We start from the raw sequence: 24,108 nt of genomic DNA on the forward strand, positions 1-24,108 counted from the left end.
TTATTTGACATTATATTGTTTTCTTATCCCAACTGCCCATATACAAATGGACCTCAAATTGCTAAAACCAAATATACTTGCATGGCTATGCCCACAACATGTCAAGTGTCATTTGAACACTTATATACTCATGACTTCAGATGAGAAATGAAATGCAGACCATGGATTAGTTTATTTGGGCCCAAAGATGGGAACTGTTTTGTTTTCGTAAGAGGCAAGTTCATTTTAAGTATTATATAAATACACATAAGTGATGGGTGCTGAGTAGCAGGGGGGAGATGCAGAGCTATCTTTTCTCATGCCTGGTAACCAGCACTGAAGAATTTTCAGGGAAGGAGTTGAACTACAGAAAGCCCAAGAACTATAAATGTGTTACATTTTTAAAAGTCATGCTGTATTTTGAAATTCTTCCTCTCCTCTAGCTTAGCATATGAAAGCTTCTTCATAGCGTTCAATCACAACATATACAAATGTATGTTTGTGTTAAGAGTGTGTGCACAATTTTATGTGCATTTATCCTCCTAGGATTCTTGATCTTCTCCTATCCAATTTAGAAATATTGAGTCTCATAAATCATCATATAAATGTAGAACCATTACTCTAGAATTACACATTTGGTTCACTTCCAAATAGTTATGAAGCCTCCTCATTTAGATTGGTTGGAGCCTACCATTTATTCACTGACACTGTTTGACAATTATGTTATTGAAAAGTTTCTTGAAAAACGTATGTGAGGAAAAACTAACAATACTGAGAGAACAGCATAATTAATACATATAATCTTCCCACAAATAGTGAAAAAATACATTATAACAATAGTCAATTTAAAAATACTGACTTGTAGCAAAATAAACTAGAACTGAAATATTTTGGCTATATTTATTACTACCTTCTGAAAATGACAACTGTATTTTGGGAGGCTTTTATGTGATAACTTGAAGCAAAAGTTACAAGTATGCTAAAATAAATATGCATAAACAAAAATGTGATTGTGAAAGACAGATAAAGTGAATGCCTTCTATATCTTTAGATTTACTTTAAATTTAAAAACCAGAAGCTAAAAACAAACATTTGCTAAATACTTTACTTCTTTCATATTTCACTTCTTTAATATTCTTCAGTGTATCAGAGTATATTCAAGCCTAGTACAAAATAGCAAATCCTCCATTACAGCTCTTAACAGCAGTTCTTGATATTTTTGAGTTTTCTTTGGCTACTCCTAGATTGGCATAAACACTGGTCTGTTATCACTATGATCAACCAATCTTCAGGGGGAAAAAAGATCCGAATGCATATAGGAAGCTTTACTAGAGTTAAAAAATCAGGCCATGAGCTGACAAAATAAGTAATCTATACTGTCAATAACTACTTGTACCTTTGAAAAGAAATAACATATTTAATAAATGATTCAATTATCTGGTACAGGGAAAAAAATTGAGATTAATTTTACCTACCAAAATGCTGCAAGATTTTGGTAGCGACACAGAATATGGAAAAATGTTTTTCTTGTGCCTTTGGTTTAGTACATCAATTACTGAAGAGTTAAAAAACTGCTTCAAATAGGACTGAAGAACTCTAAGGTCAAAGTAGTTATCTATACGTCCTCCATAAATAGCATTTTCAAGTAAGCCATGTACGAATTCCCATTGTATATCTTTGGAACCTGTAGTTTAAAAAAACATTAATTTCATTTCTAAAATCCTTATATTAACTAAATTATGAACTCTGACTACATTTATGAAATGGTAACATATATTTAACAACTATTAAATCATTTATATGATCGTTAATATTAACAGTAGGTGATATTCATTGAAATTACAAATATTTTGTATTTATAAACTCTTCACAACAAATAGAAATACTAATATTAGCCAGTTATATAGATGGCAAACTCAATGCTTAAGAAGTTTTACTGATGAAAACAGGCAAAAAAACTCATGCAGTCCCACAGATCTAGATTAGAAAAGAGGAACAACAAACCCAGAGTCATCCTTTTTGCCCAGCATACAATACATAATTTATATAATATAGTCTTCAACATGTCATAAATCACACAGCCAACTATCCATTTTCTCTTCTACAAGAGAAATGTACTGAAAAAAAATAAAATAAAATGGGACAGACAGAGGGTAATTCCAACCCGTAGATCACAAAGTCAAATCTAGCTTGGACAACTTAGTAACTTGGAAAAACCAGATCTCAAAATAAAAAAAAAGGGGGCCCCTCCGGCCCCCTGATACACACACCCAATCTTACCTGCAATGGGGCATTTTTCTATAACATATTATGTCACTTTGCAACAGAGACATCCTCATAATCATAATTTGATGATAACGTTAAAATACAAGAAAGAAATCCCAGATCTTTAGTAAATACAGGAAACATTAATAGTATTTATAGGAAGCCTAGTTATATTTAAACTAGGTAATTATGCTTTTTGGAATGACAGCAATTTTTTGTTTTTATTTTAGCCCCATTATATAGGTACAATTTATGCAAATCTACTGAGGTGTTCATTTATGTGCACTTTTCTGATACATGGTTCAAGAAAATTTTTAATTAAAAAATTCCACTTGATTACTAGTTGGCATTAACTAATAACTGGACAAATTATGAAGCAGCAATTCTATCCTTATATATGTAGTCCACAGAAACACTCATATTTACCTAAAGCTATAGCAGTATTAATTATTATTACTCATAATCACCCCAAACTAAAATCTATCTACAGGTTTATCAACACAAAGATCTATAATCACACAACAGCATGCCAAATAGCAATGAAAATTATCCATGATTTATTTGCAACCATATGCATGAATCACATACAATCTTACTAAAAGAACCTAATCACTAAAGCATATAAGCTGTATGACTTCAGTTTTACAAACAGGCAAAACTCATACAATAAGGCATCTGATATTTACCTCAAGAGCTGGAGTGAGGGAAGTTAGTGAGGGGACAGTAGTAACTGGAAAGCAGCACTGCACACATTGCAATCTGGATTAATAGTAATGTTCTGTTTCTTCCTTAAATTGCCAGCTACAGAGATGTCTTCAGTTTGTGGAAATTTTCTTAGGTTCTGACCTTGCAAGTACTTTTTCAACGTATTTTATACTTCATTAAAAACTTTAACTTCGGGGCTGGGAGTTTAGCTCAGTTTAGCTTGCCTGCCTGGCAAGCATGAGGTCATGAGTTCGATTCCCCGTTTCAAAAAAAAGAAAACCCAAAACTCTAACTTCACAAACAAAGACTAAAATGGAACTTGGCCACAACCTAGCTGGCAATGCTCATCCTTATGCCAAATGTACCACAGGTACACCACCACTGCACTACTGCATGCTCCTTCTCAAATGTCAAAATAAGCATTAAAAACCATGGAATACCTAATAAAATCTATGATTAGGAAAAAGTTACCTTATTAAATATCAAAAAGACAACAAGAATGGTTGTATGTAAAGAGAATTACATGACTTGGTTTTCTTTTCCAGAACATAAACTAGTTTACAGTACGGAAAATGTTTCAAAGTGTGCTAAGGTAGAATTACCACTAATCTAAGATTTTAATGATGTTAAACTAGACAGAATTAAAATATGATTTAAGAAATAGCATGGACAGGAATGCCAAAGCACTGGCTGTCTGAGGGTGAGAAGAATCCAGGATGACTTGTTGGCTTGGAGCTTCAAAAACTAGATGAATGGTGATGTTATCTACTACAATGGGGCAGATCAGGGAACACTGGGTTGGCAAGGTAGCAGGGCTGGAAGTTGAGAGGGAACTTAGGGTGTTCTTTATAATGAGCAACTTTAAATGGTGGGATACACTGGCCCATAAAAGGCGAAGAGCTAGATGATCTAAAGGAATCAAATTATAAATCTTACTTGCTGCACTATTTCGGTATAGTACTGGTACCTTCATTCCTACTTAATAATTCAACTAAGGCTCTACAAATCCTTGTTACTGGCCTTTGACTGCTATACTTCTGAATGTTAACAGTTCCCTTGAAAGATATTTGAATAATTAAGTTGAAGCCTCAAATTTTTGGAGACCACAAAATGAATATGGTCTTTCCAGTTTTCTGCTTCCTGAAAGCTACAAGTTTATCAGAAATCTAATGGGTTACATCAAAACTAAAGTCTATAATATAAAAACCCTCAGATATGCCAAGCAAGATAGTTAAGACATAAAAAAAAATCATATTTTGACCCAAGATATTAAAATATTACTGAAAAACCATACTGTTAATAATACTACAAATCAAACATCATTAACCCTAGAGATAAAAATTTTCATTGTTAGAACTTACCATCAAACAGTCTATCGATAATGTGGTACCCAGCCCGAAGATCTGACAAAGAAAACTCATAAAACTTGGTCCAGCCCTATTAGAATACAAAATGTAGTAAAAAACTAAGCAATATTCAAAGATACATATGTATATATTACTGCCCTTATAAAGAAAATGCTGAATAGATACTAAATAAAATTCAACTATAGTGACTAAAATATAATTCCTTACTGGAATTTTTAATAAAACCAATATATATCTAAAAGAACAACAAATGCTTTTTCAAAAGCAAATCTACTGACTCCCCCCAAATTGAAAAAACTTTATAATACCATATTTGCTTTTTATCACTTCAGTATAGATAAAAGAGTGAGAACAAATTGGTGTACCTCTTTTATTCTACAGATTGTGTACACAATGAGATAGCTTCTATAACTTTATGCTTCACAAACTATATACCTTCTCCAAAAGCATGAAAATGGAAATACTGCCAGGGTCCCAAAAGGATATAATTTTGCTCTCCATACAATTATTCATACTGAATTCATAAACCACTCATAGAGCTAATGGTTATAATGTCTGTATTTAAAAAAAAAAAAAACTTCCACAGAGGATGACATTGTGTATAAAATAGTAAGAAGCATGAAAACAATTTCTGTGGCGCTTCCATTAACTATAATTAGGTAAGTTCAACCTACAGAGTGTTAGACTTGGATAATATTTATGAATACTGATACAAATTTTACTTATTCATCATTCAAAAAATTTGTGTTTTATAGATGAATCCCAAGAAGTATAAAAATAAACTCAAACATAAATAATCTCTACCTTTATGTGGCTTTCAATCAAATTAGGGAGGAGTGAGGTGAGATAATCTCTCAAATATATGCATGACTATAAATTATAATAAATTAGACTAATAGAACCATGCTTGGTATTTATAAACAAGAGATCTGAACCAATCTAAGAGGGGAGGTAAGTCACACTGATAAGAAAAAGGGTAAATCAGATGGAAACACAAAATAGATGGATTTGAGCAGTTGTTAAGAAAATTATTAAGAGTTCTGAATGGAGTTGTAATTGTAATGGAAAGTGAAGACACCAAAAGGACAGTTGCTCTAAATGACTTCTAACCTTATGTCGCATTCAAATGGATAGTGGTCACTCACTGATAAGTGGAACAATGAACCAGCACAGGAAGGAATCAGGAGATCAAAAGTTTAGCACAACTTCCAAACAAAACTTATTAAACAACTCATGGAATGTGTGCTATACACCAGGCACTATTTTGGTCAATGACAACCTAGCAATGAATAAAAGAAACCAAGATCTGTGCTGCTGGGAAGCTTATATTCCAATACTTGATACTGAATTCATAAACCACTCATAGAGTGGTTTACTTGATCTAGAATATGAGAATATGAGATTTTCAAACATTTTTTGAGACATTAAACTTGACAGGCAGAATGAGTAATTAGATATATAAATCCCGTGCTTAGAGAATTGATCCATATAAATACAGGGTCAGAAGCATTTGCATTATAATTCTAAAAAGATATTGTGAAAACAAAAAGAGACTTACATCTAAGTATAATTATTTAGGAATTAATGATCTGTAGGAATATGTAACAATCAACAGTAAAATTCCTACAATATTTTAAATTTTCCATCAACTCAAAGTTTTAACATTTTATACATTGTTCTATTAGATCTTATTTGTGAAAAGTGAATTTCTGTCAAAAACTATAAAAGATTAATATTTATAAAATCCCCAAAGTAAAAGACTCTTATCATTTTTACTATTTACCATATTTTCCTATGATATGGTCCTCCAAATCAAAATATTATTCTATATTTTGTCTAGTTTCACCTCCAATTTTATGATTTTTATGGGAGAGATCAAACTGCTATGTCTATGAGAAGCATTTTGGTAATATTTATGAGTATTTTTAAAATATGTTTTACTCCAACTACACACTTTGAAAATAGCTACTAAAGTGTCAAATAAGGCAAATAAAGGGATATACATTGAAACATTTTTCATAATAACAAAGACTAAAAATATGTATAACCATTCAATTTATATGTGTTAAAAGTCAAAACAATAATATAAATATTTTTAAATTAGGCATTAAACATATATGGATATTTCAAATATATTTTTTAAAAAGCAATGCATAGAACTCTTAATATCTCACCATTATGTTACAAAGAACATTAAGTAGATATATACATTCATAAAGCATATTTTTATACAACATGTCTGAAGCACAGCCTAGAAACAGTTAACGGTGAACACCACTGGATTAGAAACTAGCTGGCAAGGAGATAAAGAGGAAGGGACTGACTTTCCATTGCAAAACGTTTTACAGCATTTGAATTTATACTATGTGTGTGTTTCACAATGATATACAGTATAGCTTTTATCAATGAAAGTACATCACTAGTGCTATTCCTCATGTGCCAGTCAATATTAATTGCTACACTAAGCCGAACACGAATGTAACAGAATTAAGGGCATATGCTTTAGGGGAAGGTGGGTCTGGACATTTCAGAACTCAGCAGCATTTTAGGTATGATACCTTGAGCAAGTTAATTATCATCGAAATGCACTTTCCGTCTGTGTAAATGAAGGTAATAAATGAATACTCCCCTGAGATGTAGTATGAAGATGCTCTTATTTTGACATTTTGTATGGAACAATGCATTATTATTATTTATTTCAACTGTTTGATAAAGCATTTGACAGACTACAGGCCAGTCAAACATGTACCTCCAAGTACATGCTATCTCATTTAGTCCCCACAATAATGGTAAACATAATCATGAATCCCGTTCTATAGTTAATAAAACTAGTGTTTACTAGGGGTTAAAATAGTTTATACAAAATTTGGTCAAGACTCAAACCCAAGTCTAACTCAAACCCAAGTCTACAAGAATTTATGCTTGTATTTTGAAATGTAACTGAAATACAGGGAGAACCCAAAAGGTAAGAAAGATGAGGAGGGCAACTTCCCAGCAGAAGTGGTGGGAGGAATGAGGAAGGAAGAAAAGAAGGAAGGAAGAAGAGAAAAGAGAAGATGGAGGAATACTGAACACTGGGAGGGTGATGCAATTTGTGGGTGAGTAAGACCTCTGGCAAGAAGGGAGCACGGAGTCAGGCATAACTGTCATGACAATGAAAAAGTTCAACTCAGTGGCTGGGTAACAGTCACCAGCTAGAACCTATCATAAGAAAGAACCTGGTGGATAGAAAACCGTGAGGTGGCTCTGGGTGACTGGAGAGCCACCCGACAAGTAAGCAAGTAAGAAGAGGAGCCTGAGAAGAAGCCGAGACACAGCAGATCTTTTCTTCTGTGCATGGGAAGAAATCTGCATAATTTTTACCCACGTACAACACAGCCTATTTGATAATTTTAATGCAAAGTAATAAGATAATCAAGCTTACACAGTAAAGAGAATTCTGGTTGCTAAATGTTTTTTAAAAAAAGGAAAAGCAGTTATAGGAATTCATAGAGTAGTACAGGAGAGATGATCAAGCTTAGAAAAAGGGCTGAAGCGCAGTATACAGGCTTGAATTACATTTTGGAAGTAGAATCTATATTACTCGACAATAGACTAAGTAGAGAAATTAGGATGGGAAAAAAAATCTCCCAGAATTCCACTGTGAGGAAGCAGATGGGTAACTGACAGATGCACTAAAGGAACAACAACAGGGGACCAGTTCTTGAAGTCTGAGGTATCTGTGAGATACAAACCATAAATGTGATATCCAATTATTAATATTCTAGTTCAATGAGATACGAAGCCAGTAACTACCTATTAGTGAGAAGATAAGCAGAATATATTGAAATGGAGATTAAATTTATGAGTTATGAGTCAATTTGAGACTAAATTGTAAAAAGATTCTAATAGAAAGTAAACTTTGAACTATATTTAAGACATGTTCTTAATTACCTGTGGAATATAATTTCTTCTTTCTTGACATGCAGCATGAAACCATGCAAAACTAAAGAGAGCATGAGCCCGCTGTATATTATCTTTTTTGTTAATTTGCTCAGCAGTCCAAGACTCGTAAGTTCGCATTAAATTCTTCTTCAAACCTGGAGGTGACTAAAGAAATGAAAGTAACAGACATTGCATTGCTTGAATCTTCACTGTATTTCATATATTTAAGGACGTATTTTCAGAGCATTTCATCAGTTTCCAAGTCTGAATCATTTTGTTATTTTACAATGTACAAATATAAAACTAGTTAAGTACCTTAAAGCTAATAGTTCATCTCAATTACAAATGAGGAATACTCCTTCATAAAATTTGCATAGTGAATATTCAAAATGATACAATTTTATATGATACTGAGTTTTTTAACTGAAACAAAATCATGACAATATTGATATGATACTGATTGCAATACGACAGATATTTTGAATTTAATAAACCAGTTATCCTTCACTGGTTGGTATTTCAATTTCCACTGGGACACTATGTCATTTACATATGACGTAAACTATTTCTTGCACATTAGTCCAAGTTGAAATAGGTGTTACCTGACATTGCTACTATGCAACTAATCACAAATACAAACCCAGGAACTAAAATGCTGTATGTATTGAATTAATGTTGGGTAAATAAATGCTCATCTACATGTACAAGGTCTATATAAAATATACTCTATTATACTTTTATGTATTATAGATCATGTTCCTGTATTATTTCTGTGTACATATATCAAAATGATAAAAAGCATTCAAATTCTTAAAAGTAAAATCCTCCCCCAAGAGAATTCTAATGTTAAAAAAATTTAAGAACATGATACAGGTTTATCTGCTGAATTAAATGACCTTTATTTAACAGTAAAATCCTTCTAAAATGGTTTCTAAACTTTCGTTTATTAAGTATGTGCTAAAAATTATGGACTACATCAAATTTCTTCACACTATTTAATAAAGCCTGATTAAAAACCACTTAGTTTTTAATTCATGCTCAACTATAGGTGATAAAAATAAATCATACTGTTAAAGAAAAATCATATGCAAATGAAGACTACATATTTGAAAAATAACAAAACAGAACTTTCCATTAAAATGTCATCAAATTACCTCCTTAAAAAGATACTGTAAAAAGTTGCACTTTAAAGATAAAACATTCAAGGACAGTTTCTCCGAAAAATTTACCAAGCTCGTCCTATAGTCATCTTTATGGTAAACACTACAAAAAAGCCAATGAAAAAATAGACCTTGCCTTCATGGCTCACATAGTTCAGTGCTGGAGATCACTCAGTGCTGGATGAGAACATAATGGGGGAGCTTATTGGAAGAGTGGCTAGAGAAGAGTCTAGACAGATTCTTACTAGGCTTTATAAAGGCTTTTATTTCATATATGTACACTGTCAGGTCATCTTTGTATCCCTGAACTAATCCCTGCCCATTTTCTTCCCTAACTGAGACAAGCACTTTCAGAAAAAGTGAAATACTGATCCAACACAACAGCTACAAATACTAAGAAGATATTTTATGCAGAAAACATTATAAGAAGTGTTTCTACAAATTGAGAGAGAATGCAAGTAGGACATCTTTCACAAGTATTTAATATTTAATCCTGTTTATTATTTATAACTGATAAAGTATAAAATATTTCAACAATATATAGTTTTAGATGTATAAAGTTTCAGTGAATCTGCTTAAAATTACATGTTTGAGCAATATAAAAATGAGTAGATGGGGCAAGGGATTTAGCTCAGCGGCACAAGCGACTGCCCGGCCTGTGTGAGGTCATGAATTCAATCCCCAGTACCCCCCCCAAAAAAAAGAGTAGATGGGGACATGCAGATGGATAAAATCAAACAATGACAATCTAAATTATTAAAGACAAAAACAAATGATAGGAAAAACAGATAATTATATGTAAAACAATGAAGTTAAGATGCCTAGATTTATAAGACATTTAAAAACTAAATAGAAATGGATTAAGGACCAAAATATAAAATCTGAAATTGTAGATTCCTAGAAGAAAACACTGGGAAAAAATTCTATGACCCTGACTTGACAATGATTCCATATCTAAGACACAAAATGCATGGGTAACAAAAGCACAAATAGTTAAGCAGAACTACAGTAAACTTAAAACCTTCTGTACAGTAAGATGGAAGCAGAGTGCTAAAAAGCAAGCAACCAAATGGGAGAAAATAATTGGCGAAATCTCTATCTAATGAGATTACAGAAAAGAATTTTAATAACAACAAGTCAATTAGTAGTGGGAAGTGACATGAATAGATATTTCTTCAAAGATGATACACAAATGTCTGACGAATATGTGCAAAGATACTAAACATCATTAACATTAGGGAAATGCAAATTGAAACCACAATAAGATAACATCTATCATCTAATGGGATGATGGCTGTTTTGTAAAACAGCACAAAAAGTGATGGCAAGGGTATGAAGAAGCTGTGCACCACCCTTGGAAACATAAAATGGTACGGGCACAATGAAAAACCATACAGAGTTTCCTGAAATGTTAAAAACGGAATTGTCATCTGATCCAGATATTCCAGTTCTGGGCATATGTACAGAATAACAGAAAATAGAATCTTGAAGAGACATGTGGTTACCTATTTTCACTGCATTTCTCATAATGGCTAAGAAGTAGAAGACCTAAAAATTCACTGATAGATGAATGGATAAAGGACCTGTCTTACATATAATGGGATATTACTCAGGCTTAAAATTAAAACATGGATGGACATTACACTAAATGAAATAAGACAGTCACTAAAAGGCAAATACTGTATGATTCTACTAAGTGAGATATCTGAAACAAACTCATAATAACTAAAAGTAGAGTGAATGCCAGGGGCTGAAGAATGAGGAAACGGGGACTGGGCATTAACAGTATCTCAGTTTTACAGGATAAAATGTTCCAGAGATGCATTACATGAGAAGGTACACATTAACACTATAATACTGTATACTTATAAATGGTTAAAATGATCAAGTCTGTGTTCTTTGTACAAAATGATAAAATTGGAAAAGAACACTTAAGCTTTTTCTGTATCTTTTGCTATTCTACATATTGTACTTCACTTAGAAAAAAGTTTTTAATGGATTTTACATAGATAATTATTTACAAAATTTTAGGAAGCATGTAGAGATTATTGCTCTTACACAACTAATGACCAAGTTTTAAGTCTTCTTACCTCATATGTTATCTTCAAACTTGACTGTAGTAAGATAGGGGTAAAGTTCGGATGAACTTCTGCAGTGAGCCAAAGACGAAAAGTAGCTTTAGGCTGAAGAGTATTCAATTCCTTGTTTACAAAAATAAGGATAAGAAGCTATTTAATATATAATATACACTCCTTTTAAGCCATCTATTATTAATCAGTTTTTCTTATCAAAATTTTCTGTGGCACTGATATAATTTCTATGTATTCTGATAAAATACTGACGAAATTTCTTTTACATTTTATGTTCATTATTATTAGCTTAGTGTAATGAATAAGAACCTGGAACTACAGCCAACTGTACTCATTAGAGTCCAAACTTTGCCCCCTATTTGCTGTGTGACCTCGGGCTTTATGACTTACTTCTCAAGGCCACAATAATAACAGTCCCTGCCACACAGGCCTAGGAGGAAGTGTCGGCTACAACTGCAACACCTAAACTAGCAGTGACTGCCAGACCTATGGACTCTATCTTAATTCACACTTTGGCAGAGTTATACAACAATATGAACTTCCTTACTGGCAATATTTGATACAACGTTTGGTCCATAAGGCTTTTGTTTGGTTCAGTGCTAAGGATCAAACCTAGAGCCTCACACATGCTAGGCAAGAGCTGTACAACTGAGCTATGCCCTCCCCAAATTATAAATTCAAATACTAAATTAATTTATCTGCCCATACCCCTAATGTTATATACATTGGTCATTTACTCAGATTTTTTTTCTCTATGTAGCCTAACAAATTCTTACTCATGTTTCAAGGAAACATCTTCTCTAGTTTAGCACTACGACAATCCCAAGCAAGATCAATCACTCATGCTATTCTGTAAATCCATTTCTGTAATACAGTTATGTAAAATGGAATCTATCTTTTCTAAACTACATTGCAAGAAAACAGGTACAAATTCTATATGTAGGCAACATGTAGTACACTTCCTACATTCTGTAATCAGCAAGTGTTTGTAGATTGAAAGAATAAATGGAAAAAAGCCAGTATCTTAAAAAAAGCAGTATTAATTCTTACTGCTCATTTGTTTGATGCTCACATTCTTTTTTTAAAATTTTATTTAAAGAGAACAAAAGCAAAACAGAAAATGGAACTTCCAATCCTAGTCTTCTGAGAAATCTCCATACTGATTTGCATAGTGGTTGCATCAGTATACACTCCCACCAACAGTGGAGAAGTGTTTCTTTTTCCCCCGCAGTCTCACCAACATTTGTTATTAGTTGATTTCTTGATGGCAGTTATTCTTTCTGGAGTGAGATGAAATCTCAATGTTGTATTGATTTGCATTTCTCAAATGACCATTGGTGATAGTGAACATTTCTTCATGTATTTATTTGCCATTTGTATATCTTCATCTCAGAACTATGTGTTCATCTCAGATGCCCATTATGGAGAGGGTCTTTAAATTTGGGGACTTGATATTTTTCAATTCTTTATATGCACTGGATATAAGTCCTTTGTGTGACTGGCTAAAATTCTTCCCATTCTGTGAGTTTTATTTTCACTTTGTTGGTAATTTCTTTTGAAGCGTAGAAACTTTTCAATAATATGAGATATCAGTTGTTGATTCTTTGAAGTGTTTCCTGTAGTTTGCAATTTGTTCATGAATTCTCTGCCTGCGCCTATGTCTCCAAGATTTCTACCTACTTTGTCATCCAGTAGATTTAGTGTGTCTGTTTTAATATTTAGATCTTTGATCCATTTAGATTTTAGTTTTATACATGATAAATGGGTGTAGTTTCAGTCTTTGGCATGTGGAGAGCCAGTTTTTCCAACACCATTTATTAAAGAGGCTATCGTTCTTCCAGTAAACATGTTTAGCACCTCTGTCAAATATCAGGTGACTGAGTGTCTTTGTAGTTGTGTTTGTGCTTTCTAATCTGTTCCGCTGATCCTCAGGTCCATTTCTTTGCCAGTACCATGCTGATTTTGTCACTGTAGCTCTGCAGTATAGTTTCAAGTCAGGAATTGAGATGCCTCAATGTCTTGCCTTCATTGCCCAGAACTGCCTTTGCTATTTTATGTTTCTTCTGTTTCCAAATGAATTTTAGGAGTGTTTTCTCTAGATCTGTGAGGGATGTCAATGCAATTTTGATGGGGATTGCATTAAATCTGTGTAACACTTTTGGGAATATGGCCATTTCACAATGTTGGTTCTTCCTAGCCAAGAGTAATAAGTATCCTTCCATTTTCTAATAATCTCTTCAATCTTGTTTTTAGTGTAGCATGATTTTCAGCATATAGGTGTTTTACATTGGTTGATTCCTACGTATTTCATTTTTTTAGATGCTATTGTGAAAGGTGATATGTCCATAATTTCTCAGTGAGATTTGTGTTTGTGTACAGGAATGTTATTGATTTTTGAGCGCTGATTTTGTATCCAACTATACTGCTGAATTTATTTATTGTATCTAGCAGTCTTTCAAAGGAGTTTTGGGGATCTTCTATATAGAGTGTCATATCATCTGCAAATAGTGACAATTCAACTTCTTCCTTTCCTATCTTTATTCCTTTTATTTCTCAGTCTCTTGTCTGATTGCCCTGGGTAGTATTTCCAGAATTATATTGAATGGGAGTGGTGAATAGTGGACATCCTTGTCCTGTTCCTGATTAGAGTGAATGCTTTCAGTTCTGGTCCATTTAGTATAATGCTGGCTGTTGGTTTTCACAGATAGTCTTGTAAGATTGAGGTAGCTACCATGTATAACAAGTTTCTGAAGAGTTTTTATCATGAACATGTGTTGGGCTTTATCAAAAGCTTTTTCTGCATCTATTGAGATGACCATATGGTTTTTGTTTTTGGCTCCATTGATGTGGTGTATTACATTTATTGATTAGCCTATGTTAAACCATCCATGCAATCCTGGAATGAATCCCACTTGGTTGTGATGTATAATCTTCTTGATGATTTGCTGCATTCTGTTTGCCAGTATTTTATTGAGAATGTTTGTATCAATGTTCATTAGTGAGATTGGCCTATAGTTCTCCTTCTTGGTTTGGTCTTTGTCTGGTTTTGGTATGAGAGTACTACTTGCCTCCAGGAATCATTTAGGGAGGATTGCTTCCTTTTCAATTTCATTGAAGAGTTTAAGGAGTATTGGCATCAAATCTCTAAATTTTTTGTAGAATCCAGCTGTGAATTCATCAGGACCTGGGCTTTTCTTTGTTGGTAAGTTTTAATTAAGTTTTCAATTTCAATAGCTGATACTGGGTTATTCAAAATTGCTATATCTTCTTGGTTGAGCTTTGGTAGTTCATATATTTCTAGAAATCTACCATTTCCTCTGCATTCTCCACTCCACGTCAGTAGAGATTTTCACAGTAGGTATCCGTGATCTTTTGAATTTCCATGGGATCTGTAGTAATTTCCCTCTTTTTAGTCCTTATTGCATGAATTTGGGTATTTTCTATTTTTTTATAAGGGTAGCTAGAGGTTTGTCAATTTTGCTTATTCTCTCAAAAAAATAGCTTTTTGGGGCTGGGGGTTTAGCTCAGCGGCATAAGCACCTGCCTTGAAAGCAGGCAGTCGTGAGTTCGATCCCCGGTACCGGTAAAAAGGAAAAAGACAAAAAAAAAAAAAAAAAATAGCTTTTTGATTCTTTAATTCTTTGTATCTTTTTTTTTTTTTTTTTTTAGTTTCAATTGCATTGATTTCTGCTCTAATCTTTACAATTTCTACTCTTCTATGAGCTTTGGGTTTAACTTGCTCTTCTTTTTCTAGAAGCTTTAGATGAAGTATTAGGTTATTTGAGCTCATTCTGTTTTCTTGATATGACAATTTATTGCTATGTATTTCCCTCTTAAGACCGCTTTCATTGACACTCACATTCTTGATTAATATCATTTAAAATGTATTCACATCTCAACTTAAAAATGTAAAATTAATATAAAATTCTGCCTTGGACTCTCATATCTAAAAGATTTAAAAACAATCTTTGTGATATAACTGCGGTTACAAAAAACTTGTAAATTTATTTCCAAACAGTTCATCCAAAGTTCCCAAGATGAGCAAAAGAAAAAAGAAAAATTCTTTTAAACTTTTGAAATATAGTATATTCTACTTGTCCTTCAAAAAGTTCTAAAATTTGCTTTCAAGGTATTGACTAAAATTATATTTTACATAGATTAATAGCTACCAATCAACAACTTATTACAAAGAGCACAATTCAGTTATTCATTCATCTTCATTATATTTTAAAATATGAGAGAAATAGAGAATGGATATCTTAAACAACAGCACCTAGAAAAATGAAATACTTAAGAATCAGTGTAATGAATGGAATAAAAGACCTTTATAATGAAAACTACAGTACAATCAAAAAGGAGAACAATTTTTCTAATGAAAATCAAAATATAACCCCCTATTCTTACAGAGGCAAAACAAATATAGTGAAAATTACCATAATTTCAAAACTGTTACACGGTTTTAATGCAATCCAAATCAAAATACCAGTAGTATACCTCACAGAACTACAGAAAACAATTCTAAAATTCTATGGAACCAGAGGAGACCTAGAATACCAAAAGCAATTCTGGGCAATAAAGGTAAGATATGTGGCATCACAATAATTACACTACAAAGCTACCATGATAAAAACAGAATAGTGCTCGCAAAGAAATAGCTCTAGGATCAATGGAAGATATTAGAAGATGGTAAAACAACTCCAAGCACACTCAACTTTATCTTTGACAAAGGGCCAAACACTTTCACCAAAAGAAAGCCTCTTTAAAAACTGGTGCTAGGCAAACTGGCTTTCCATATGCCGAAGAGTAAACCTGGGTTTGTATTTCTCACCATGGACTAAACTAAAATCAAAATGGATCAAAGATCTAAATATTAAAACAGAAAAAAAAAAAAAACTTGCTGGAAGACAGAATTGGTAAAACACTGGAAGACATATGTGTAGGCAAAGACTTTATGAACAAAACCTCAATCACCTAGGAAATATTAAAAAGAATCAACAACTGGAATCACATCAAAAAATTAAAAAGTTTTTGCACAGCAAAAGAAATCACCAACAGAGAAAAAGATAACACATGGAGTGGGGAAAAAAATTTAACCAGCTATTCCCCAGATGAAGGACTAATATATTTAGAATATGTATTTTTTTAAAAAACTGAACAAAATCAAATTTAAATATCCAATCTAAAAATGCATGCTTGAAATGAATATATTTCTCAGACGAAGTACAAATAGCAATAAAAATATTTTAAAATGTTCAACAGCATTGGCTATTCAACACTGAGATTCTATCTCACTCTAAAAGAATGGCCACCTTCAAGAAATCAATCTGTAGGAAAAAAGGAACCATTCTCCATTGTTGGTGAGCCTGTAAATAGGTACAACCACTATGGAAATCAGTGTGAAGAGTCCTGAAAACTGTAACTACAAGTTCCGTTTGTTCCAACTGTTCCCCTTCTAATATCTTCCCAAAGGAGTTCAAATCATCATACCACAGTGTTATGTGCACATCCATGTTTATAATAGCACAATTTATAATTGCTAAATCTTGGAAATGGCTCATATACCCATCGACAATGAACAGATAAAGAAAATGTGGTATTTATACACAATGCAATACTAATCTGCCATTAAGAAGCACAAATGAGGTATTTTTACATAAATGGATTCACCTTGGGATACAATTCTAAGTAAAATAAAATTGTACACACATTTAAATATCACATAGTTTATTTTGCATGAGAAAACCCAAAGGGTAAATAAAGAGCAAAATGGAGTTTGGGTATTAGGAGACAATAAAAAGAACATCTTCAAATGGGAAGGTGAACAAGGAAAGGAGGTGTGTGGAGGAAGGGAAGGAAGAAAACAGGAGTTTTTAAAAAAAGGAAAAAATAGAAATCAAGCCTTTGTAAATGGGGAGGGGAAGAAAAGTTGGGGAGGAGAGGAATGAGACAAAAAAAGAATTAAGATATATTATGTACAGGTACAAACTCCCTATAATGAATGTAATCATTATGTATGGCAAACAGGTACCAACAAAATTAATAAAAAATATATGATTCAGACATAAATTTTATATTAACATACTAATGATTTTTATAGAAAACTATAAATCATTATACATTTATATGTAGCTCAGCCCCATAATCTGTATCTTTCATTTATAAGTAATGAAACATCATAGTCCATCAATTCATCCACTCAGACAAAAGCTCATTCCAAGATTTACTAAGTGTCTACTTTGTGCACAACGCTCTACTTGCCAGGTTATCAGGACTGCATAAATTTTTAACTCCTCACAAATAGGAGAGGGCTGTCCTCAGTCTACTCTGTTTGGCTCAATGTTGTAAACAAGTATGGCGAGGCTAATTCAATTTATTAATTATTAATCACCCTGGAAGGACTTTCAGCTAAGTGGCAGGATAAAACACGACACACTGCACAGTTCCCCGGATATTCACTAACCTTGGCCATTCCAACTCACCTAACTGCATCTTTTCCCACTGCCCTATTTGGCCCTTCCAGTACTGCCACGAACATCTCTCCAGTCCTTGACCTCGGCAATGTGCATCTCTACTTGTGCTGTTGGAATTAGCCATAATCAGCCTTTTTGGTCCACACTTAGCTAAATTCCATTCACCTTAAGGTACACCTCGTTCGTTAAGTTTTCTCTATCCAAGAACATATTTTTCTTACCTAAGCACCAGATTAGTTTAAACAGTTTTCTACAGTCTTCTAATATGTTCACTATTTTCCTTTACAAAGTTCTCTAAGTTTCTCTAACTCTCCCTAAAAGAGGTCGTTTTATAAACTTACTATTAAAAGACCTATCTTGTTTTGCACTAATGTATTTTATTGAAGTAAACACATTTAAAATTATCAGTTACTAAATTTTAAAAACATAATGCTTGAATTTGAATATGGATGCTTATTAAACATCACTGAACTTATACTTTAGACATAATTTATACTGTATTTATCTGAATCTACCTTTTCCAGAACCGGCAGCCAAGATACCACAAGATGTAAGTTTTTCAAACAGAGCCAGTCTCCATTGTTGGCACATTCTTTCAACATTTGGATTGCTAAATCAGCTTGACCTTGACCCATGGCAACCTACAAAAACAAAATATAGAAGTTCTGCTAACATGCTGTAACACTGTAAGAGAGTAATAAAAATGATAAACTCTAAAACTCTCTTGCTAGCTTTAATATCAAGTTATGAAAAACAAAACTTACACAAGGATAAGGATGAATTTAAAAATGTATACACATAGTTTAATCTTCCTGCCAAAGTTCCTGGCTATCAGATACAACCTATAGAAAACGACTCCTTGCTTTCAAACACCTCATTGATAACTGAATATTGTTCTAATAAATATACTAATATACTATACCAATGATTGAATGGAATGCCCCTATTGTTGGTGAAAATCTGTTCATGTAAGCTTAACACTTTGCTATCCTATTATTTACCACTTAAATTTTACATGGTGAAATTCTTGTTTCTCACCTTTTGCCTGCTATGAAATATTTGGATTTTTGAATCATTAATTATTTTCCTAGCCAAAAAGGCTTATTCACTTGGCAAAAACCAAGAAAAAATAAATTTAATTTTGAAAGTCATTTGTATTTAACTTGAAAAAAAAATAGGCAACCTGAATAAAATATAAGTTTCTAATATGAAAACATACTGAATAAATTTTACTCTAATGTATTTCACTTTAGGTTAACATTTTGCAGGCAAACATCATAATAATTTATTGTAAAGGCATTCAAGTAAAATTTTAAAAGATATTCCCAAGACATAAGCAAATATATTAGTTTCCTATTGCTGCTCTATTGTTACCACAGAGTTAGTAGTTTGATTCACATTATTATTTTAGACTTCTAGAAGTTTTTGTAATCTAAAATTGAGGCATTTGGATGTGAAAATAAATGTAGTAGTATATGGCTACTTTTACTCTGAATGTTGTAAGAAAAAAACCTTTTCCTTGCCTTTCCAGCTTCAAGGAGCCATTTACCTTCCTTTATGGCAACTTGGTCCATGCTCAAAACCTGCAGCACAGTACCTTCTTTCCTTTCTGACCTCTACTTCTGTCTCCTTGTCTTGTACCTTCACTTTCCCTGGTCTGCTTCTCTCTCTCTCATAAAGATGCTCGTGATTACTGTTAATCCAGGCTACTTTTCTTTGCAAAAATCCTTAACAATATCTGCAGAGTTATTTTTGCTGTATAACATAGTCACAAGTTCTGGGGACTGATAGATTGTGCTAGCTTGGGCCTTACCTATCTCTAAGATAACACCCACCAACTTGGTGTTAGGCCCAGAGAAGCAATTTATCTAAGAATAACTTCTCTGTTCTTCTAGTTCCTGAAATAAACCTCCTTCTCCCTTTTTGTGTGTGCTGAGCCCTCTCCAGTCCCAAGACTCCACAACCACCCCAGCACCCCACCCCTAGCCTCCAGTAAATCTTTGTCTCTTGTTTTGCACACGCAGATGCTCCTTCAACTCAGCTGCTGATATGTCATTTTGCCTGCCTCCCACACATCTCCCCCAGTCAGACTTAAAGGAGGAAAAGGATTTCCACGGCCTTGTTCTCATCTGAGGGTGCTTGTGTCTCTTCCACAGTTATCCTGTGCGTGAAATAAAGGCCTCTTTTTCCTTTCTTTGTCTATCTTGCCAAAAACCTATCAGGGACTGGCACATAAGACACCTTTCATGTCATTACTTGGGCTACCACAACAAAAATGCCGGTTTCACTAACAGGATCTCTTGCAGCAGGAACAATGGAAGGAGCTGAAACATCTGGGAAATGTGGACTCACCTGGTGATAACACTCCCCACTTCTTTCAGCATTAGCAAGTTCCTGGAGTTCCTGAGAAGGGTCAGCACCCGGAGAAATAATTATCAAAATGGGTTCAATTTCCAGTGTCTCTTTGTACAAACGTTTGAGATTTAGTGGAAGTGGTGATAATTCTTTCAGTCCTACAAGAAATGGTAAAGGAATTAAAAAATAAAAAGCAACATGCATCATAAAAAGTCTTTTGAAAAATGCATTATATATATCATAGAGAATATCTGAGTAAATTATAATCTTATATATTCTAAGTTTTTCACTCTAAAATAATTAACATAATAAGAACTATAAAATATTTATTGAATGCTTAGGGTACCTACTTTTTTTAAAAAAAAATTTTGAGATAGGGTCTTATAATGCATTTCAGGCTGGCCTTAAACTATGTAGCCTAGGGTAGCCTCTAATACATGGTAATCCTCCTACCTCAACCTCTTGAGAAGTACTGGCATTACGGACACGTATCACCACACCTGGATCAGTGTGCCAAGCATTATTCTAAACACTTCCACGTTCATTATCTTCTCATCATTATGATGCTAACTAGTAACGTGAATATCACATTTAACAGATGAATAAATACATAGCCAGCACTGTAGTCTGTTTTTCTCTCTACAAGAGAAGACTGAACCCTTCCATCTAACTGGACATCTCTCTTAGGCAATTGATTACTTTATATATTAGCTAGTCCTTCTCTGCACCATGTATATAGAGGAATTGGGTTCTAAATCATGTGTTATTATGTTATGGGTCAAGAACGACTCCCCAGACTCTCATGAGCCAATAGGTGGGGCTTCTAGAAAGTGACAGGGACATTGTTAGGCAGTGGGACCCGTTCAGAAGTGAGTCCTTTGGGGCATGACCTGGAAGATGTATCTCCCTGCCTGGCTCCCCCCTTCTCTCTCTGCTTCCTGGCTGCCATGATATGAGCAGTTTTTCCTCTACTATGTCCCTCTGACACGCTATTCCTGCCTTGGAGGCAACCAAACAGGGACTGTAACTGTGAACCAACCTAAACTTCTCCTCCTTTAAGTTATAGGTGTTAGGTACTGGGTCCTAGCAATAAGGAAAGTGACGAAGACATCAGGGTAAATAATTTCACTGTTGTGATACAGGATAGTTATCTCTCGTGCCCAACACAATAGGTGGAATAGAAAATAAAAAGAATGATTACTTTGGAAATGGAAATATGCCAGTGTCAGTTTATATTTATTGACTGACTAACCTTATACAAATCATTGAAAGGCACTATGCTATAGCATTCTCAATCGTAAAATAGGGCCAAAACAACCCACAGGTTCCTTAGGAGCAAAGTAAACTGTAATTATAATAAATACCACTCAACCATCACCAACTCTATCCTAAGATTATACCGAATGCACCGTAGTTTATTAACTTGCTTTCTACACAATATAACCATGAAAAACAAATACCATTTTTAATTTACATGTGAGAAAACTAATATTGCTCAAAGAAGCTGCAGGTCTTGCCAAAGGGTGCCCAGCTGGTAACTGCTTACCGTATTCAAACACAATTCATCTGTGCTTTTTCTACTTTGCAGGCCTCACCAACCCCTAAAAATGTGCATGGCCTTGACTCAGAAACTGAAATTATTTAAGAAATAAGTCAGAGTATGTACATAAACTAGGTATCCATGCTTCCACTATAGCTGCTGGTATTAGCTAAAAACTGCATAAAGACAATAGGAAACTGCATGTAAATTCCCAATAGCCAAAAAAGGAACTAAAATTACAAAATGTTGAGGTAAAAGTTAATTTACTGGAAAACCAGACTATTTAATAGGATAGGCAACATTGTAGTGTGTGTGTGTGTGTGTGCGCGCGTAGAGAAAGAGAAAGATGCATAGAGAGAATAAAATGTTACACATAAAAATGTTAGTATTACTGTTCTTCTGGTTGCTGTAATTAGTATCTCTTATATGAATAAAATGTCAAAACATGATACTTTTACATAAAATAACACTTAAAACTATTTAACTTTGAAAACATATGCCAATATAAAAAAGAGTAAATGTAGATTATCATGTCATTCCTTAATTTAATGAATAGAGTGGAAACTTCATAAGAGCAAGTGTCATTTTGTTTGGTTCACTATTTTATATTCAGAGGCTAATGTAATTCAATTATAATGCCTAATTTTACCATAAAAGCTAAACTTATGTTTATCAATTCATTTTATATAATATTTGAAATCAGGGCAACATTTTAAACAAGATTTTTTTTTTTTTTTTTAGTCAAGACACTAAATTCAAGGTCTACACCCTGAGCCACATCTGCAGCCCTGGTTCTTTTCTGAGATGAGGTCGTGCTAAGTAAAAACTTTGGGCCTGAACTTGTAATCCTCCATCTAATATAACACAAGTGCCATTACTATTTCTTGGAATTCCACACTAGTCATCTGTCCAATGTAATTAAGCAAATTAGGTACATTCACTTATTTTACTAACTCAAATAATTCTGACGTGATATCACGAATACTGTCTAGGTAAATCATTCAAAATTATTTAGTAAAGCTAGAAAGTAGAAAAAAGAGTAAACTGCACTGTGAAATCACGTACATGTGTAAATCATGAGAATCATATCTTGAACATGGTGCTTTAAAACAAGATTTTTTGAAAAAATCTTAAAACAGTCAAAGGAATAATCTATTACTTTATTATATTTTATTTTACTTACATAAAATGCTGTGATAAAAAAAAGAAATATTCTACACTTTATAAACTAAAAATTATCACTCCTTCCTTTTCAGGTACCTCAGGTAAAGAAAGTGCCAAATTAATGTTAATCTTCTACACGGAGTAAGTAATAACAGATTTATTTTCCTCATTCAGCATATCCTCCCTTACAAACAGCTAAGTAAAGAATACAAAATTATCTCCCTTTTCTTAGAAAAGGCAATTGTTACATGAACCACAAACATCAATAAAAAGGAAAAACAACCATTCATTAACCTAAGAAACGTGCCAATTAAATAAGGAAATATATTTTTTAAAACAGAATAAACTTCAACACTAGAATCAAACAAAAAGTCACTTTGTGGCAGGCAGAATTTGTAAGGTATCTATTTCAAGATTCTGAAGGCTTGATTATTCAATCAAACGTGAAACTAGTTACTATTGTGAAAGGACACTGCCTCTCTGGCTAATCTAATCATTTGTTCCTTTAGAAAGCAGACAGGTTCCATTGCTTGGAGTCACAGATGCAAGAGAAGAGAGGAGAGGGTGCACTGAGATAGACACGAAAGTCAGAGACATGTGCAGCATGAAAAGGAATCAATTTATTATTCCTGGCTTTATACCAAAGAATGCAGGCTGCCTCCAACGCCAGAGAATGACACCAAACAACAAAAGGAAATGGGAAATTCAGTCCTACAACCCCATGGGGCTAAACCTGAGCAACGTTTGAAAGTAGAATTTTCCCAGAGCCTCCCTCATAAAAATTCAAACAGATTTTAGATTAATAAATTTAGACTAATAAATGGTGTAAGCAGACCATGAAAAAATGGGTGCTGTTGATAAGCTGATAAATTTATAATAACAGTAGAAAATGAATATATATTTCCTGTGATGCTCCTTCGTCTTAGAGGTATACCTTTCATACAGTTTCAACAATGGAAGCAACATGCATGAGATGGGGTGACAGCACAGATAAGAGGGAGAGGACTGTAAAACCAACAACACTTGCATGGCCCAAAATACTTTTTTTTTTTTGGGGGGGGGGGGGGAGTAACTGGAATTGAACTCAGG

General features: G+C 33.5%; 1 protein-coding gene across 3 annotated transcripts in view; it reads right to left on the bottom strand.

The window, feature by feature from the left end:
• The window catches only part of Dync2h1 (dynein cytoplasmic 2 heavy chain 1), a 280,807-nt gene that overhangs the window by 101,259 nt on the left and 155,440 nt on the right, over positions 1 to 24,108 (bottom strand). For all 3 annotated transcript variants that reach the window (XM_063256154.1, XM_063256153.1, XM_063256152.1), the window contains 6 exons: positions 20,313 to 20,473; positions 18,476 to 18,601; positions 11,491 to 11,601; positions 8,250 to 8,405; positions 4,311 to 4,386; positions 1,455 to 1,663 (listed from right to left, as the gene is read on the bottom strand). In XM_063256154.1, coding sequence (XP_063112224.1) covers positions 1,455 to 1,663; positions 4,311 to 4,386; positions 8,250 to 8,405; positions 11,491 to 11,601; positions 18,476 to 18,601; positions 20,313 to 20,473 — 839 coding nt within the window. The remainder of the gene's footprint in view (positions 1 to 1,454; positions 1,664 to 4,310; positions 4,387 to 8,249; positions 8,406 to 11,490; positions 11,602 to 18,475; positions 18,602 to 20,312; positions 20,474 to 24,108) is intronic.

Source organism: Cavia porcellus, unplaced genomic scaffold (genome assembly GCF_034190915.1).
Source record: "Cavia porcellus strain 051 isolate PalLab524CR breed Dunkin Hartley unplaced genomic scaffold, mCavPor4.1 scaffold_9, whole genome shotgun sequence".
Taxonomy (NCBI): Eukaryota; Metazoa; Chordata; class Mammalia; order Rodentia; family Caviidae; genus Cavia; species Cavia porcellus.